We start from the raw sequence: 20145 nt of genomic DNA, 5'->3' as shown, positions 1-20145 counted from the left end.
GCTCGGGCACACAATTTCCAGAAACACAACATGTTCGGTGACCACAAGCATCATCCCGCACCTGGGCTCACCCTTCTGCGTGCCTTAGGGACAGGAAGCAAACCAGAGTGGTTCCAGCCTTACCGGATTGCCCTTCGCAGGCTTAGGCAGTATGTGTGCCTCCACAATGGCAGATATGAGGGCACTACTTCTTGTTACGGGGTAGAACCTCAACAAAGGACCCTGCTAGGTTAATGCAAAACTACACTGTGAATTACCGTAATAACTGTTATAGGTTTGCAGACATTCCCCTGCCCTATGTGCTGGCATTTATTAACGTATAACCTATGAAAGGAACGCACACTGTGACCTGCACATTTATGGTGATTCAAGTGTTTATTTCACGATCTGTTGCATTGCCTGCACTGAAGGTCTTGATATGTCTTTCATGCCTTGCTTAGTCAGGATAATAAGTCCTATACGATATTCTTGGTTAGTATGCACAGTAATAATGTGCTTTCTGCAATTGCAAAATGCCTCCTGGGCTAATGGGGGCCAAGCCTTTCACCCCAATCATTTTTCACACAGCCCATTTCTGCCCACTCTAGCTCCCACATGGGTGCTTAATTTTTTAAAAAATATATATCACTGTAAGCAAAACAAGCATTGGCATAGCCAATAGGTCTCGCTTTTGGGACCTTATAAGTATTTAGTTATGCAGCACAATATCCTTGGTGCAACAACATCAACTGCTGCATGGCTAAACACTTATAAGGTCCCAAAGGCGAGACCTATTGGCTATGCCAATGCTTGTTATTCTTGATCCTGGGATTTCTGGGCTTCTCTTAAAACATTGAGTGATTAACGATATCTGCATTTCACTCGGGGAGGTTTAGGCAACGAGCTGTATAATTAGTTGCCTTCAAGAGCAACTTGTGAGTTGCCTCTGAAAGTGCTCCTGGGCCTCTCCATTCCTCTAAAAAGACCCAAACTAGTTTACTCCTGCGTGTTGTGCTGTTGTGGTCTTGCTGAATACGAGCTATAAGGCTATACTTACCCTCCCTTACACCCTTGTACCGCTATCATTACTCCCTGAAACCCCCGTGGCAGAAGTAAGAATTTCCTTTTATTGTAGCAAGGGATTACCTCTTTTCAGTACCAGCAGCTTCCAGAATTTCTTGAATCTGTGCAGTGCCCTCAGAAACCTCAAAAGTTGACTTTCATTTTCAGCTTTTTCAAACTGTTTTTCTAAAATAGAATCAACCCTCTTCAATTCAAAAAGTATTTCAAGTTTCCTAACTCAACACAGTAACACCTAAAAACTCATAAGATTGGGTGGAATTTATAGGCATTAGAACCATGGGGGCTTCAGTAGATCAATTCTAGTGGTGGCATTCCCGGTGAACCCTAGACAGAGAGGGAGCCTTGTCAAATGGAGTATTACTTGGTGTGAATGAGCAGTGGTGGAACACTAGAAAAGCTGAGGCTATGGTAAATTGTTCGTACACCCTCTGTGCGTTTTTATTTTTAGTAAAGTACCTTGTATACATAATTCTGTTTTAGGTCGCATTAAAGCCATCCAGCTGGAATATTCTGAAGCGAGGAGGACCTTAACCAACGCCCTGAGGAAGGCCCCTCAGCACACTGCTGTCGGCTTCAAGCAGACAGTGAGTAGACACCCTCATAATTTATCTGTGTGAAAGAAAATTACCAAATAAATTAGGATCTCATATCTTTTGTTGTTAAAATGAATACTGGTACACCTCCCAATGCAGCAGTACTGTGTGTTGTCTCTAAATGTAATACAACAAAGTAGGATAGGTAACGATATAGATCTGTACAGGGCACTTTGAAACTTCCCCCAGGGAAATTGTCTGTCCTTGGGTCACCTAGACTCGTTATCTAAAACTACATCAACAGAATCTCATGCCGGTGTCAAAATCAACTGATCAATGTAAATTTGCCATTGTTCCAGTGCCACCTCATCTGTCGGAGACCACCAGCCATTTAGAACAAGACTGCCTCACTGTGCTTGGGCGGAAGCTGGATTTTATAGGGAGTGAACAGTGGTGGCTCAACTTAATAGCAGTATTTTTTAAACCTTTGGCTTGGTAGATCAGATTTGATCAAATCATGAGAAGTTATTAGCAGGGGCAAGATAATCCAGCAATGGTTTATTCTGAGGGTGGATATTGACCACGTACTCCAAATCTTACAACACTAAGTCGGTTATTTGGTTGACAGTGGAATAAAGATTCCCCTTACTTTGCATTTCTTCTCCTAATTAGTCCTATTGACAGATACCCTTGGTGCAGTCTCCAACTGCGGCTATACTGGGGTAGGGATAGGTCATCTCGCAAGTGTAACAGAACAGGAGTGCTTGAATGTTTGGCTTTAGTTCAGTTAGTGGTACAACGGAAGTGTGGAGAATCCTGTTACCACCCTTGGCATTCATATTGGTTTGTTGTATATTCTTCCTCTCAAAGTTCAGCTGGTCAGATTGAGTTTCTTTTTAGGTCTACACCCCTCATCTTTGCATACTTAGTTATACAGTAACCAAAATTGAAATTAAAATCAGGGGGCACCCAACAACATGTTAATTCTTCTGGGTGAGCTCTAGCCAATTGCAGTTGAACGGAGCCAATAGAGGTAATCATCGGGACACAGGCACATCTAATAAGATGGACTTTTGGCCTTACTGTCACAACAATCGCATTTTGAAACGATTGGATTTTTATGTAGATGGTGCTGTCTCCAGGGGTGCTCAATGTTCCGTCTCTCCCAAGTTAAAAGGATAAATGTTGGGGACCCGTTCAGTCTCCTCTCAATTTCTTTCTTCATTCCTCCAGCCTAAAAACTCTACAGATCAGCCCTGCAGACTCCATTTAGTCCTATTGTGTGCTGTGTTCATCCATACATCATGTGTTGGCTTTCATAGTTGCACAATCTTGCTGAACACACTTACATTTTATGAAGAGCCTATTTCGTTTTTGTTATCACCAGTTCGGCTGGCTGGCACTGATGTTGAAGTTGTTGCAGGGGGCATACTTTCTTTTGCAGCAGGTTTGGGCTAGGGCTCTTTGTTAGCAGCCAGTCTGGAGTCAGTAACAGCGTCTGTTGTCAGCAGCAGTCACTGTTTCCAGTAGGCGCAGGGCAGTGCTATTTCCAGTTTGGTTGCACAGAAATGTATATTGGCTACATATTTGTTTGTATGGTACTGTATTTTAGGCACCCTATTAGCAGCTTACTTGGTTACAAAGAGAATTTGATTGCATCTTATTGTGCAGGAGTCAGCATCACTAGACTGTGGCAGCCAGCATAGCGCAGTGTATATTAAAAGCAGGTGTTTATCCAGACAGTGCAATAGTAGTAGGTTAGGAGCATGGCAGTGTCAAAGATTTGTGTACTCTTGTGACCATACTACTTTTATCAAACTGAAAAAGTGTATTCTTTTAGCCCTCGTACATTCTGTGACAGTTTGACTGTTACAGAATCAATCAGTTTTCGGTCAGGTTCATGTATTTACTGAGGTCTGGGTGGATTTTGGTAGCTGTTCTCTTTAAAACTAGCGTAACAGCTTTCTTAGCACCCTATCTTTTTAAAGCCAAGTTCCATTTTTTGAAAGAGCATTAGCCTTTGTAACCGAGATTTCAGTTTTATCCCCTGTATTTCTGGGGGCTAGCTTCAATGGCAAATGGAGCCTATGAAGTTCAACAGGAAAATATTTCAAGGTTATTTTTGTGCCAAACTAGATAGGGGTTGCAGGTCAAAGGGAGGGCCTGTAAGTGGGTGCTGCACGTACATTTAGTATGACATTTATTGTGCGTGACACAGGTGTTTCATCCTGCTATGCTTTCCCTGAGATTGTGTTTGTGCACTTACTGAGACATGGGCTGCAGAAGACTGCTCATATGCTGTTGTATAGTATTGCAAATGCAGGTTACTAATTAGAATCACATTGTAATGACATATTGCTGCACATTGCTGCTCAAATGTGCTTAATGGCACAGACTCCATTATAAGGCATGCCCATAACACTACCCTGACACAACCGCACCCCCGCTGTCGCACCAGCGAATAATTGTCTTTTTCAACCGAAATCCATTGCAATACCATTTTTCCATTCTACTATCTGCACTGCAGTGCCAGAACACACACAGTGGTGTGGGGTCCAACATTTTCTGTTGTCCTCTGAACCACACTGTACACTACTGATCTAAATCTGGCATGTGTGCCTGATTTAGTGTTTGATGCTGTAGGAAGCTAGTTGAATACAGTCTGGCACTTGCTGCCTCCCCATTGGGTGCATTTCTATTAAATGTGATGTTTATTGTTGGAAGAGATCTCTTGTGTTTCTGAGTTTTCTAGTCCACAGAGAAGGAATAGTTTAATTCAAAAAACAATTTTTAAAAATGTTTTATTTCATTCTGACGTGCTTGCCAGAATCGGCTTTGCCTTAATAGTTTGAGTTCTGGGTACCTTCTGATTGAGTCTACGTTTGGTCATTGTACTTTGGACAGGTCCACAAGCTGCTCATCGTGGTGGAGTTACTGCTGGGTGAGATCCCCGATCGCCTCCAGTTCCGGCAGCCTTCCCTTAAGCGCTCCCTAATGCCGTATTTCCTGCTCACACAGGGTAAGTCTGTGTTGCCATGTGCCTACTATTTGAATGCCCAGGCTGCTGCCCTCTTCTTTTAAGTTTTCTGTAATAGGAAGAAAAAAAATCAGGCTGTAACAATGATCTGCAGTTTACCTCCAGATTTCAGGGTTTGCAACATAGATCTGCTTCAGAGCCCTATGCTTTGTGTGATGCTGCCTTCAGCTGATAAAATCTGAACTAGTACTCTTGACACTGGCAGAATGCTGATAGAGGAAGACAGAAATTAGGAAGCAGTTAGATTGCTATCAGCAAAACTATGATTAATAGCTAGTTTATAAGTTTTTGTTAAAGTCGTTTTCTGTGAGCAACTGAAGTGTAAAAAAAATTTCCGGCAAGAAAAAAGATTTAATGGCAACAGTTTATATCAAGACCATTGTTGTGAATCAATTTTCTAGTGCGCAGGAATGTTCCTATGTTCTTACAATTCTTCTTTAAAAAGGTTTGTTTAAAAAAAATGGCTTCATTTTTAAAGAAAATTAATAGAACTTGGTGAGTAACGTAGAATTAGGCTTCCAAAACCTTTGATTTTTGTATTTAAAATAGTTTTTTCCCTCAAATTGAATAGTGGATTTTTTTTTAAGTGTCCAGGGAACCCGCAAGTAGCCAGAAATAATCACTGTGTATGCCTATCGGTGTATATCCCCTGGAGGAGAACTACTATTTGGGCTGTGACACTAAACAGATTTATTTTATTTCGTAGTTTTATGTTGTGCTAACCAGACCCTGAAAAGCATTGGAGTTCTGTAGGTAAACATGTTGAGTAAAAGAATAAATGCAATATATTTAGGGCCTGTGTCCATCAGAATTGCACCTTCCTTCTAAAGTTTAGAAAAGAAGTGAAGAGGTACCTCTGTGAAGAAAGCTAGATTGTAGAATGTTACTGGTGTGCTGGTTCTCCTTTCAGGAACACAGGACACCCATATAGATATTTTGTGGCAAGAAAAGGCCAATTATACAGCAGGCCTTTCCATTAAAAACAACATCCTTGCAAATCAGTTTTTTAACATTTCTTTATTAGCATGTGACATAAAAGGAAGGTACATGGGAATAGCTCGGGCAACGCGTACACAACATAGTGCATCAACGTGTCTGGCACATCATCCAGCTTGGTCAAAGAAGGATTAAGCAATCAAAAATTCAAGAACAATCAATACATGTAAATCAAACATTGAATAAGCAGTAGCATTACAAAAAAAAGGCAGCAGTTCACAACATGGGGAGACTCTCTCCAGTCTCGCCGCCCCCCCACATCAGAGCGAATGTGAGAGAAAGGTCAATTTCAAGAAAGGCTATGTGGACAATAAGTGGGAGGTGCAGAAGAGAACCAATTCCGAAAAGAGGGGCGTACAATCAGGGACCCCCTCCACCCTGCAGCACCACCATAGTACACTAAGAATGCAACTGCTCACCCGGGCTCTAAATTCGACACGGCAGACAAATCTCACCATATAGGGTGTCCCCATCTCCCGATCCCCTGAACAGACCGAGAGGGTAGGCGTTGGCTCCTCTACCTCAGCCAGGGCAGTCAACATATCCGTCCATAATTCCAGATCATGCTCGGCATGCTCATCCGTGCACACAGCTTGCAGATGTCTCTTCTTTGCCATGCCACACTCCTGCATGTCGCCAGCCATTTACCGCTCCTCTGGGCTGCTGGCTGGGTCCAGTGTATGGCCACCCTAGAACAAGGGATCTTTAAAAGGGATGCAGTATATCAGTGATTCTAATAAATCCCAAGTCTCCTTAAAACTGCAGCTTAGTGAATATTGTCGGTTATGTAAACACGATTTTGTGTTACTAGTGAAATAAAAAAAATTACTAAGTTGTAATAGTTCTATCCTCCCTTGTTTCAATTAAATTTGAGGTATCAGGGTTTTGTTCCCTACTGCAGACAAAATCCCCCCGCCCTTCAGATGAGGATGTTTACACTATTTGGGCAACATAACGCTTAAAATGACTAGGTACAGCAATCAGCAGCTGATAAAGTCATAAAGTCTCTGCTTGGGGTCCAGTAAATACCAATACGTTTTATTCCATTTCAGCAAGAAAGCTTTTTTTGTTAAAATTTGCTCATTATTCAGCGAGTACAGCAAATCCATATTTATCCAGAAAATGTTTCAAAGTCTTGTTTTCCCAGTTACCCAGAATATATTATTAATGGTATTTCAAAACCAGTCATAGGAAAGATGAAAATGTCAGCTCAAGATTGTTTTCCAGAATGCTTGTAGTGGTGAGCCATGACTTCTAGCATGGGCATTGCTGTTGTGTGCAAGCTCCCGCCTCCTTCTAGGGCCATGAGGTGCAGAAACTGTTATCTGTAATGTAAGGGAACAGTTATTTCTCAATAAAACAAAAGAGAGCACTGAAACCTGTTTTGAACATACAGCTAACTAAGGCTGCATAAGTCGAAAGCAAGTGAGATTCATACTAAACACGGTGGATTCTTGTTCAGGCAGGAACCACAGAAGAGATTCTTAATATTCTAGATACTATTAAGCATTGTAGTCACTGTTAGCCCCATTATTTCTTGCCTTTATTAAAAAAAAAACTAAAAACACCGGTGGTCAGTAATAAGCTTGGGAGTTGCTATTACTTTAGCAATCCTCTGTCATAATCTCTGATCCCAAAAATTATAGCCAATATTGAATTATCCCCTTCATCATGAAAACTCTGGAAAAACAGGCACGATGCAATTCCAGAGAAATATTGAATTGAATGAAATTCTAGGACAATGACAATCCAGTTTTCAGCGTAACGGGACAGCTTTGATTGATATGCAGTCATCTGCTTATGGTATAATGAAAAATGAAATCCAGCTTTGTGGAGGCTGTTGGGCCTATTGGCTGACTTTGACGCCATTCTTCATGTCACAGTGACTTTGAGATTAAGGGAGGTGGCTGGGTTATCTTGAGGCTGGAAAGTGGTTCTCTTTGTTTTGAATTGATTATATGACGAGTAGAAATCAAGCAGAATCCTTGTTACAACTGTCCATATATTGAGTTCTTCAGGGCTGCTACTTCTTCCTATTGCTATTCAATTTTTAAATATTGTCCTACATAAATTGCTGTGGAATCAGTGATGCGCAGGTGGAGTTTCCCTTAACTGAAAAGTAGTAAAAGACTAATTTAAAAAAAAAAAACTGGAAGCGGATACTGCCTTAGAATGAAAGAATGAATGTATTAGCGGTTTGAGCCTTCATGAGGAAAAACAGAGTTCCTAATTATAGACTCCGAGAAAATATTAGGGAAACCCAAAAAAGCAATACAACATCCTTTCTTTAAATTCACTGTTCGATAGTACCAAAATACAAGGTGAAAACCTTTGGCGTATATCTTGCCCCACTTCTGTCCATGAGGAGCCAGACATTTACTTGTATCTGCCAATAACTGTAATCTGAAGCTGCCTTATCTGCTCATCTGAACTCATTTTAATAGTCAGTGCAAGAGCAGTGATCTAAAATCTGAATTAGACTACTGTAACTCCATGATGGCTGGCACAATAAAGTAGAAAAAGCTCCAGTTAATTCAGAATCTGTCAGCCGAAGCGATGGCAAATATACATAGCTGAGAACCAGTGTAGGCAATTCCAAGGAGTCAGCAGTGGCTTCCAGTCTAGTCCAGAGTAAAATTTTAAACTGGACCGTTTACTCAAAGTCGTCCTGGGTAATTTCTCGGGTCATTCGATAACACAATTTTATGCATATCAGCCCAGTAAAAAATTAAGATCTAGTGTAAATGCTATTTGGTTGTCCAAGAAATTAACAGACTATTTCGATGCAAATTTAAACACCCAGCTGAGTGAAAACAGATGGTCCTCTGCCTTCCCGCAATGGTGAACGCTGGTTCCTTCAGTTTGGGCTGTGCCTTCTCTCTAGTGACACCCTGTTCCACTGGGGTCCCCTCTCTCTTTCACCCAGTGTCTCTGCTTCTTATCACCCTCTCCACAACTTTCTATATTCTCCCAGCTCCCCTCTGCCCTTGAAGGGATGTCTGTTTGTCTCTTTCGAAGTGTCACACTTTGACTCTTTCGATGTCCCCATGTCTTTTCCTCTCGGAGTCCCTGTTTCTCTTTGTGTCGGCTCCCCCTGCTGTCACCTTACCCCAGCCTCCCTCGGAGTAACTCTACCTCACTGAGTCCATTTGTTCCTTGTCCTGCTCTCCGAGTGTCACTCTGTCTCTTCCTTCCATTGCCACTGTGACCTGTCTCTCCAAGTCGCAATCTGCCTCTTGACTCAGTGGCCTCAGTGTGAACCAGTCACACCAAGTCTGTCTGCTGTCCTCGTTCTCCCAGCGTCATCCGTTCCAGTTTTTCGTCTTGATGTCACTCTGTTCATTCATCTTTTCCCCAGTGCTGTCCCTTTATGCTCCCTCTGTGCCAAACGGTGTCTTTCTTTCAGTGCCAAAGTCTCTTTTATCTCAGTGTCCGAGTTTGTTTTTCTTTTCCTCCTCTCTTCATCTACTTCTCTCAATATCCTACTGATATGTTTCTTAGAGCGCCTCGCTGGCCGCCAGGTCTATTCCTTCCGTGTTTTTGAATGTTTCTCGGTGACCCTAGTGTTTCTCCTCGCATGCCTGACTGTTCGCGCCACGCTGTGCAGCCGTGGTCCCCTGTCCTCTTCATACCTCTGTGTCGTCCTGTCTCTTTCTCTGCCGCTGTTCTCACAGGTACCCTGACTCTGCATATCTCTTCAACACTATGTCTCCCCATCAGTTTCAGCCTGTTTCTCTGTGTGGCCGTGTGCTTCTCGGGGTTCTTACCCCCCTGTCTCTTTCGAACAGTGTCCCACTGAGTGCCACTGTGACCCACCTCATGTCACTGTGGCCCGCTCCTCTGTTTTGTTAAACTTTCTCTCTATCTTTCCCCGTCTCCCTGTTAATCTTAGCCTCTTTCCTGTCATTTGTCACGTTCCATGCCTCTTAGCTTCATGCAGACCTCCACACCTCTCGCCTGTCGTACTTCCTCTCGCAAAAATGCGCACGCGAGCACTCTTTCTCACGCTGTACGTTTCGCTCTCCATCACTTGTGTTTCTCTCATTCCTTCATCCCAGGCCTCCCCTGCCCCAACTCCTACACAAGCCACAGCTTCACAGGATTTCGGACCCGCTTCTCACTCTGCAAACACTTTGATCGATGTTGTTTCTTAGGGTCTCTGAGTAACAACTTTTCGCTCCCACCCTACCTGTCGCAACTGGTCCCATATATTTTTGTGCGTCCGTGTTTTTTAGGTCTTGCGTGAGCCAGCGCTTTAGCGCTGTTCTGGCGAGAGTTTTAGTAAGTGGGTTTTAGAAGTGCTAGCCTAGTGGCTTTTTCAGGCCTCCAGCTTGCGTTCGCGATGTCGTGCACGCGCACAGCTGCTATCCTGGTTTCTAGCATTCCTTTCCTCGCATGGCCGGCTTTCCTCCCACTCTCTCACCCGCTCCTCCCCCTCCCTTACTGCACGGAAGATCGGTTTCATTCTCTGCCTCTGCTAATTACTTTCACTTTCGCAGTGCCGTCGAAGTCTGTCTCGTGAAGTGTCTGGTGTAACTCGCTCACATCTGTCTCACTTGTTTTTTAATTGTGTGCCACACAACTCCCGGCTGGGTCGCTATTGTTGCTTTTCTTGTTATATCTTTTTTTTTTTTATACTTTAGGCTTTGTGCTCTAATACGTTTGTGGTCGGATATTCACATCTGACAAAACACGACAGCTCCGGAAATGTCTGTAGCGATGTTACAACACGCAGTGTGCCGGATCATTTATGCGTAATAGTGCAGTAAAAATGTAAAAATCATGTATCTGCACCTCACGAGGAAGCTGTCCCTCAATGAATAACTTGTTTTCAGTGACTGGTCACAACTCTCCCGGGGTGCTCCTATCCTATCTCCGTTTGCCAACAGGACTGCCCCCTCCGTCTGTTATTGGCGCTCACCGTCACTGCCCGACGACGCATAGGTGCTGCGTAGCTCGCGCTGCCCACCGGCGCTCTTATCTAACCAGCCCTTTCTCGCCCCACAGACGCCTGGGCTCCAGGTTACTCGCTCCATGTTGTGGTCGCGGGATTGCTACCCCTGTCTTTATGAGACTGCAAGAAAGATAATGTTATGTAAAGAGCAATTTCATTACCGACACACACATTTTGTGTGTGAGAAATATGTTGTGTGGGCCATGCCGGTGTCAGCAGTGAGTGTAAGTAAAACTACAGACTCCGTCCCAACAAAATCATCTTCGAGGGACAGAAAAACTAATTTGGCAGGGGAACACAGGCTGCTGTCCCTTCTTTTATCACCCATGGACATACAGCCAGCTGCAAAGTGCCCACTGAGAAACCTGGCAGGTCCCTCCCTGCACACAAGCCCAAACTTCCACCCAGTAAGCCACGACCCATCAAATAAAACAAGCATTGGCATAGCCAATAAGCCTCTCCTTTGGGACCTTAGTATTTAGTTATGCAGCACAATATCCTTACTGCAACAACATTAACTGTTGCATGGCTAAACACTTATAAGGTCCCAAAGGCGAGACCTATTGGCTATGCCAATGCTTGTTTTATTTTATTTAGGGGGGGCAGGTGGGGAGTGCGTGTCGAAGGCTTCCTCCACAGTAAGAAGTACCTCCACTTCTGTTTCACCCATCCTCTCCACCCCCATTTCCCACATGGCGCCCCTCCTGTGCCCCCACGGCGCTTTGCCCCCACCTCCCCATTCTCGGAGCCGGTGAAGGTCTCGCAGTCAGAGATGACCTGGTGGGGCTTCCGCTGCTTCCTCCTGGACATCTCCCTCCCGAGGGTGTCCGCTCTCGTCGCACCCAGGGTGCCCCCCCGGATGCAGTGGGTGCTGCCTGAGGCGTCGGGTCTTGTTCAGGGTGCTCCGCACTCTCTACTGCGAGAAGCGCTGAAAGAGGATCCCGTCCCCTCCCAGCAGCCTCCTCCAGGCCCTATTGTGCACCCAAAGAGGGCAGCTAATCCCCCACCCCACCCTCCGGGGCCCTCGCTGGCAGTAGGAGGGGGGCGTTAACCCTTCCCCCTCCTGACCTCCCCCAGGCCAGGCAGCCGGCTGGTGATCCCCAGGTTGGATAGGTGATATTTCGATACAGCGACCGCTGTTCTCTGGATGGCCTTTAGACGCTAGAGGGAATGTAGGTGCTTCCAGTCAGACATTCGGGATTGCCATTCTCTCAATTCTTGATGCACTCCTTGACCCAGTGTTCTTGCTTCATGGGCAGGCAGAATAAAGAACAGCAGGCCCTGACGTTTCGGACATGGTAAACAGAGGACAGCTGGGAAACTCTACCCTAGGCCTAGCGTTTTTTGGAGGATCTGCTCTTCTGTTACATGATAGATGTAAATCTGCATTTATATAGCGCCTACTACCCCAGACGAGGTGTTACATAATAAACAAGCATTTGCAATGCAATAGGTCTCGCATTTACGCAAGTTTAAGCTATTGGCTTTGTAAATGATAATGCCTTTTATTTATGTTTCAAAAACCAAAACTTAAATAGAAAGCATTGCCATTTACAATGCTAATAGCAAAAACTTGCGTAAATGCGAGACCTGTTGCATTGCAAATGCTTGTTAATTCTTGAGGTAGTCCATACTACAGCAAACATGTCTCACAACTCTTCTGTTTGATGGATAGGCCTCCGATCAGCTGTTACTTTACTTTCACAGTCCGTGCTTTGGTTCCCAGTTGCATTGGAGAGTGCTATATAAAAACAAAAAAATTATGTCATGGAAAAATGCTATTTATTATTGCTTATTGCAGCTTACGGAGGATGTGGCAGGTGGAAAATGAGTTTCTGTAACACGTATGATATTAGCTATCAGCTACTGGCTTGTGTGCACCTAGCCATACACACATGGGGCCTTCCGAATTAAGCTCTCATGAGCAGAAATATGTAAAATATAAAATCATGCACATCTGCAGCCAATATCAAACTTCCAGAATTAAAGTTTGATTAAAACCTTTCTTTACAAATTTGTTTTTAGAATTGCCTAATCTAGATCTTCAAGTGAAAAAGAGGATCCTTTAAACATTTAACACCAGCTATTTCTATACAGGAAACTGCTTGTGACTATACTGTCTAGCGCTCTTCTCAAGTGTTTTGTAACAAACAATAAAATGCATTGTGTCACTCTGATGGACAAGTAACAACATGGACAGGGGACCATGTTGTGGGGATACTGTGATCTCAGAAGTATTCAACCCTGGGATTATAATATAAAATTAATTCAAAAATACTTCATCATTTCGGACATGCTGAAACCAGGAATTGTGTTCTACGGAAGGGCGTACAATAGGGCTGTGGGGAAGTGCTGTCATTGGGGAATTACTGCAATTATTACACTGAGATTGTGGGTGACTGTCCCTATAAGGTGAAGTTTGAGCTATCATTTACGCTCGACTCTATCAGTAAAAGGAATAAAAGGTAGTAAACGGCTGCTGTGTCTCCACTGGCTGCACACCCCAGCTGGTGTTGAAGTCGATTGCTTTCTGCTTTCCATGAGAGTACCTTCACAAACAGTTGCAGATGCACAAGGTGTGCAGAACTACAAACTGTGTCGGCAAGCTCTATATACAAAAATGTAATTGTTATGTGAAACAACATGTGATTACTTCACTCTGAATAGTTATTTCTTTATGACCAGGGTGACGTTGGACTATTCTGCTTGTCAGGTGAGAGTTTACTTTTGCTTGTGCATGAACAACCAAGGCAATCCCATAGGCAATAAACTGGACTTTGCTACTTGTTCTGTCCATGCTCTCTCCGTACTTTTCATATGCTTGATGCAGTCTTTGTGTCACCCACAGCGGTCAGGACCGGAAACCTGTCCAAGTTTAATCAGGCCCTTGATCAGTTTAGCGACAAATTCCAGACAGATGGTACCTACACCCTCATCATTCGACTGAGGCATAATGTCATCAAAACAGGTGGGTGTAAATTTCTTGCCCCAAGGCTAGTTTTTTGGTCCATGTATCAAGACCTCTTAGATGTACACTATTTGCTGCCTAGTTCACTATACTGGTCAGCGACATTTAAGAGTTGGAAGCCATTTTACAGGATTTGTTGTGTGCTATTCGTAACAGAGCGTTCCCTGCTCAGGTCATTCATGTGTAAGAAGTATGCAAGTAAAGTTCTGTTAGGACCTGCTTTGCTCTGGTTATTTCATTAGTACTTATAAAGTGCAGTGCATACAAGTACCAAATAACATTTCATGTCCCGATTTTGTGAATTCTTTTTCCATTTCAGAATACTATGTCTTAAATACAGAGTTTTGGCAATTGGGAAATATATGTGAGTGGGAGGGTAGGGGTGGTGGAATAATAGTAAAAGCGATATGTAGGAGAGTTCAGTAGTGGATACGCTTGTAGGGGTGCTCTGTCAGAAGTCTAGGCTGACTTTCTGCCAACATGCTTCTGCGTTCACCTATTCAGTGGCTGAGTTGCCTGCTCACTTGCTGAGTCCAGGAGTGGCATGTGCAGGTAAGGGCGGTGGGGCGGGATAGGAGGGAACTCGACAGACGACAGAAAATCAAGTAATTAATTTTCCTTCGTCTTTTTCTGTCTAGTCCTCCACCCCACTGCTCTTACCTGCACGGGCTGCTCCTGGCTGAGTCTCTCTCTGTGTCTGCTTGCTTTTGGCGACTCTCATTACCAGCAAGTTGTACTTCGCTGATCTGCTTACGTACTGTCTTTCTGGGTGAGCTCCTTTCTGTATCATTTGCTGCTATCTGTATCTACTCCCTTGCTGCCTGGATGCACTATTTGCACCCCCCTCTTACCTCTGTCTCTGCTCACTTGCTGAGATTGTGTCTCCGTTCAGTCATTCGCTAGCGCAGAAGCCGTTTGTATCTGTAGTATGTTTTCCTATTATCCCAGTGCTATTCTTTCTTCTAATAGGTGTCAGAATGATCAGCCTTTCATATTCCCGCATCTCTTTGGCCGACATCGCCCAAACATTACAACTGGACAGTCCCGAGGATGCCGAATTTATTGTTGCAAAAGTGAGTCCGTACTGTAGCGAGTAATTTATTAGTGTGTGGGTGACTGGCGGTAACGTGTAGCAGGAGTGAGGGAAACCTGCATAGATGTATGTCCTCTGTGGGTAAGAGCGAGCACGAGGGATAATGGAGTGAGTCTTCTCTCGCTCACTGCTGGTCGGCTGTTGAGTGGCTGTTGACCAGTATATGGATCTGAAGTATCGTTCAGCAAGAAGCATTTACAATAGTCCGAAAAAGTGGACGTAGGCAGGCCAAACCATGGTCTAAACTCAGCTGATGTATCAATAGCCCATCTTACTGGACAACCCTCCATTGACTAAGCTTCTGCATGCCTCTTGGCTTGGTGTTTGACGGGACTCTGCACCAGCACTTAATTCTTCACATAGGCACTTATTTATGACCGTCCACCAAATGATGGACATGCTGTCTGTTTTTGGAGCAGAGCACGTCAGTTTTACAATTAAGTATTCATATATAAAATAATGCCCAGGGCATTTTTGCAGCTTTGGGTGTCCTGGAATCGTCCAAACTGCCACATTTGGAGGAGTGTGATGCTTACTAGGTAGTGTTTAGACTAGAATATGGCAGCAAGTTGGTAGTGCCATTTGCAGTAGCTTCATGGGCAATACATTAGGCCCTGGCGCTTATTTATTATTGTTTTTGCACTTTAATCGCTGTTTTTTTTTTTTTTTAATAACACATTTTATTTGGTTATTTTGCAATATGTAGGGGTAGCAGCCCCACCATGGCCAGAGAAATGTACTTTTAGCTTGTGTCAATGACCATATTTCTGATCTATAACAACACCCACCGAACATGTAGGTGACATAAACGAAAAACTTACAGACAGGTTCAGGTCTCCATATTCGTACAAGCGGTGTATTCGTGATAGTGTGCCACATTAAACATAAACATATTTTTGAACTTTCAGTGGGGACATAGCAGCACATAAAAACAAAGTGTTTCAGTCTCAGGGGTCCGACTCGGGCAAGGGGGGAAGGTCGATACCACGATAGTCTGCCCATCGAGTCCAGATTTTGCGATGTTTAGCGGAGCATCCTCGGGCCTCAAAAACAGCAATCTCCGCCCCCAAACATTTATCTAGTTCAGTTTTCCATTTGCCCAAGGTCGGGGCGAGGTTACCTTCCACATTTGCGCTATATCCCTCTTGGCCACCGCGAGTGCTAAAAACAAAAGGTGCTGCTTATACCTATTCCCCCCCATTATCTTCTGTGGAATGTAACGGAAAAGGCGAGTATCGAGCGGGGGTTCCCATAACAGCAGCTGATGGAGACTTGAACGAATTTGGCGCCAAAACGGCTGTAATGCTGAGCAGCTCCAAAGCGTGTGTAAAAATGACCCCTCCTCCCTATTACATCTCCGGCCCATGGGAGACTTAATAACGCTCATCCGCCATAGACGTACCCTAGTGTAATATGCGCGATGTATGTACTTAAATTGGATAAGCCGAAAACGCATGGACACCGCCGCACCCCTAGGGCTGGCGATGGCTTCGGCCCAATCGGCATCAGTGATTTCAGGTATATCTGCTTACCATGCAAGCTGTGTCTTGTCCAGTGTGGTGGGTGTATGGGTTGTCAGTGTCTGATAGACCTGTTTTGATCTTGTGGGGTCCTAGGTCGCCTGTAAGCAAACGACCCTCTATGGGTTGAAACTCAGGGAGGGATTCTAATGTGTGGATCTGGGATAGAAGAGCTTGTTGGAGTTGAAGGAACTTATAGAATTGTGATTTGTGTAAATCGAAACCATTCTGTAGTTGTTGAAAAGATTTAATTGTGGTGCCCCGCGTTACATCACCGAGGGTCGAAATCCCGACACGGTCCCACCCTCTAAATCCTTTTAATGTCGGCACGGATCGGAGGTATGCGCCCTGCCATAAGGGAGTTGTTAGACTTGGGGGTCTCTAGTTGGCACAGGTATGTACTTGTGACAAATAGAGACCCTCGCCTCTGTAGGAGAGTAGGATCTGCACTTATGTTGCCCCCACTTTTTTTCTGATGTATACACTGGTTTCTGGCTATAGTCTGGCTGGGTCCCTGCTAATCAGGGCCCCAGTCTCACTGATCTCTCTAAACAACTTGGTGTGCATATTAGATGCACTAGTGATTGGATACTGTGGTACCTTATGAGCCCCTAGTACATGGTACCTTAGGTACCTAGGGCATTGGTACTTCACAGGCCTACCAGGGGCTGCAGCATGTATTATGCCACCCCTGGGAAGCATACTCAATCTGACACCACAGGCCTGCTACTGCAGCCTTTGTGAGGTAGTGTTAGCACTCCTCACTGAGGTATAGGTTCCTATATCTCACCATACACACACATATAAACCTATCAGCCACCCCTCTTGCAGGCCCTATCAATCCTGAGGGCAGGGTGCTTGGTTTACTATGTGAGGGGGTGCTTCTGCATGAGCAGGACCCCTCTGCATCTGGCAGAGTCTATTCTCTGCTGCTGTTTGTGGATGCGGTTAAACCATATACTCTTAAGTGCATTATAACCTCACGGTAAATGCTAACTTTGGAATGACTGCATCAAAACATGTTGTGTTTGGTGTCAAACAACTTGGAATCATACCCCCACACCAGTAACTGGTGTGAGAGTATGATCCCAGCCTTCTAGAGGGCATGACATGTACCCACTGTACTAAACGGTAGAAATCTCCTAGAGCCCTGGCATCACAAAATGGATGCCACCAGCACAGACACTGGGCTGCCCTCCTGCTGCTGACCGAAACTCGCAGTGGAGGAAGCCCAACAAAAGGTATCCTGTCACAGGGAGGTGTCACCACCTCCCAGACAGGATTTAGTGTATTGGAGCTGGGTGGGTGCACTCCTAGAGTGCTTTGAAGTCCTGCACTGGGGGAGCAGTAGGCATATGCCAGCTCAAACCGGTTCAGGGGCTACCTGCCCCTGCTCTGTCGTGAAACTGGACAAAGGGAAGTGGGTGTAACCACCCACTACCCTGACCCTCCTAGAGGAGTGGTCATAGAGCTAGTCCCTCCCCTATCTTCACTATAAGATAGCAAGTATTGCCAATGCAATTCAGATTACCCTGGACGACGCTCCACAAAGAAGAATCCTGGCCCTTTGACGTTCCACTATCTTTGGAAGACTGAAGGATCTCCCTTGGAGTCAAGGAGTGACTCCCCTGCTTGGCAGGCACCAATAACCTCAATCAACGGTTGCAAACTTCACCGCTCCCGCCGGAGTCCGAAGTCCCTGCGGCCCCAGAAGCGGATTTCCTGACCTCTCGACGGCCATTTTGAGTCCCCAGCGAAGCTGTGGCATCTGGACCCCACAAGTGACGAGGAACAGCAATACCTGGGAACCGTGCACTGATTTTGAGTGCAAACCCTAAACAACGTTCTACGAACTTGTGCTTTGGACCATTTGTGGCCCAAGTCCCTAGCAGGTCTTGTTCCAAAAATCTGCGGCCTACCCCGTCCCGAGTGACCGTGGGCTCCTGTGAAACTCTTCCTGTGAAGGCGTCTTCGCGGTTACTTGCCCGTTGGCTAGTGACTCCCCCGAAGACTTACTAACCGACTTCAAGGGCTCTCCTGGTTGCTCCGGGCCTGCCCTCACTTACCCTCGCTGGGTAAGTCCATCAGACCTTGCTGGTCTGCATCACCGACTATCTTCAGTCCACACGAGACTTGCAGTTGCCAAGGCTTGTTGGCGCCAATCCGGTCGCCGACACTGTCCTCAGCTGCAGACGTCGTGGGACACTCCGAATCCAGCTGCTGGTCATCGTCGATCTGTCAAGAATTCCTGTCATGCGAGGGAAGGAAAACACGCCCTTATGTAAACAGGAGAGCTGTTACATAACTCAAGGAAAACACGCCCTTATGTAAACAGGAGAGCTGTTACATAACTCAAGGAAAACACGCCCTTATGTAAACAGGAGAGCTGTTACATAACTCAAGGAAAACACGCCCTATAAAGGGAGGAACCGGGAGGTACAACGCTGTCGGATATTGTGTTTACACCGACGTACCTGCTTAGTGAAGAGCAGTGTTCCGGAGTGGTGCTCCAGTAAGGCAAGAACGGAGGTAGGTCGAGTCGTTACTCCCTGGGCCGTGTCTTGCCCCATCGTCACCTGTGAAGGACCCGGAAGCTCTACCGGATAACCATTGAGCTTCGCTTTTTGACTCGGCTGAGTCAAAGCGCAGTGCGCTTTTGCTGGTTGGAGTCGTAACTCCCAGCCCGACCAGAGATACAGGGACTGCCAGCTGTAACGCACACCAGGAGGTGTTTGCCGCGTTACAGACTCGGAAGTCCACAGGATCGATTGAGCGGCTGCTCTCGGTTCAGTCTTCTTTGCTTGTGATTGGGGTATCGGTGACGCATCACCAGGAGGTGACTCCGCGTCCCGGTGCAGTCTGAGGAAGAGGTTGAGCGGCTGCTCCCTTCAGGTAGAGACCTCGGCTGGGTGTTTCCCTGACTCCTCGATTCTCCCCAACACTCTTCGTGCCCCTCGCAGCCTACCGATTGGCATTGTCAGCCATTTCATTTCTGCCCTCTGTTGACATACGCCGGGATCGGCGTGTATGCAGAGGACGGTTAGGACCATCCGTGCTGTGGGCTGGTAACGTACTTAGCCTGGAGGATTCCAGTGACTATAACCTTTGTTTATTCCTTGTATTATTTTTGCCTTCATTAAAATAACTAAACCTTCACAAGTGGTTGCGTTCTCATTATCGTGTCTGTTAAACGATCCTGAGACGTTCAGGGCGTTACAAAATATCCGACCTTAATAACACTAACTGTCTCCCGGTCGATAACAGACATGGCAACACTTGATGATGTGCTGGCTGCTTTAGCGACCGTGCAAATCGAATTGGCTGCCTCCAGGCAAGAAACAGCCGATGTAAAAGCCAGACTGGATGCTATCCAATTGGACCCGCTCACGCCCAGCACCTCCCTCACGACCCAGACCCCTGCGGTAGTAGTGGAAATGCCGGTAGCCGTCCCCTTGGCAACACCAGAGAGGTACAGTGGGGATCCTAACACAGTGCAGGTATTCCTCACACAAGTGGCTCTACATTTATCGTGCAAACCAAGGGCGTTCCCCACGAGTCAGGCTCGTGTGGCTTTCCTTATATCCTATTTGGCTGGAAACGCGGCACAATGGGCCGTACCTCTGGTGAGCAGGGACGACCCCATCTTATGTGATTGGGGTGCTTTTCGCGAGGAATTCCTGAAAGTCTTCGACAGAAGGGCTGACTCGTACACGGCGGACCGTGAAATGCTTGAGTTGAGACAGGGATCCAACGACCTGGTGCAGTATCTCAACGCGTTCCGAAGGCTGGTTGCGGAAACCAAGTGGCCTGTTGCTAAACAGACGGCGCTCTTCCATCACGGGCTGTGCGATGAGCTCAAGGACGCCGTGGCTCATATTGACCCACAACCCAAGACATGTGAGGGCCTTATCAACCTGGTATTACGGCTGGAACATAGGCTAAGTGAAAGAAAGGGGGATCATGGGAGAAAAGGAAACTCCCT

The 20145-nt window shown here is 45.6% G+C and overlaps 1 protein-coding gene across 2 annotated transcripts in view; it reads left to right on the top strand.

The window, feature by feature from the left end:
- The window catches only part of PSMD3 (proteasome 26S subunit, non-ATPase 3), a 153319-nt gene that overhangs the window by 25448 nt on the left and 107726 nt on the right, over positions 1 to 20145 (top strand). For both annotated transcript variants that reach the window (XR_014975684.1, XM_085640448.1), the window contains exons 6-9: positions 1543 to 1646; positions 4500 to 4614; positions 13431 to 13550; positions 14520 to 14623. Coding sequence is in view for 1 of the 2 variants with exons in the window: in XM_085640448.1 (XP_085496574.1) it covers positions 1543 to 1646; positions 4500 to 4614; positions 13431 to 13550; positions 14520 to 14623 (443 nt within the window). In the remaining variant the exon portion in view is untranslated. The remainder of the gene's footprint in view (positions 1 to 1542; positions 1647 to 4499; positions 4615 to 13430; positions 13551 to 14519; positions 14624 to 20145) is intronic.

Source organism: Triturus cristatus, unplaced genomic scaffold (genome assembly GCF_964204655.1).
Source record: "Triturus cristatus unplaced genomic scaffold, aTriCri1.1 SCAFFOLD_200, whole genome shotgun sequence".
NCBI classification, from domain to species: Eukaryota; Metazoa; Chordata; class Amphibia; order Caudata; family Salamandridae; genus Triturus; species Triturus cristatus.
Note: the sequence above shows the minus strand (reverse complement) of the source record. Positions and strands in the feature narration are given on the sequence as shown.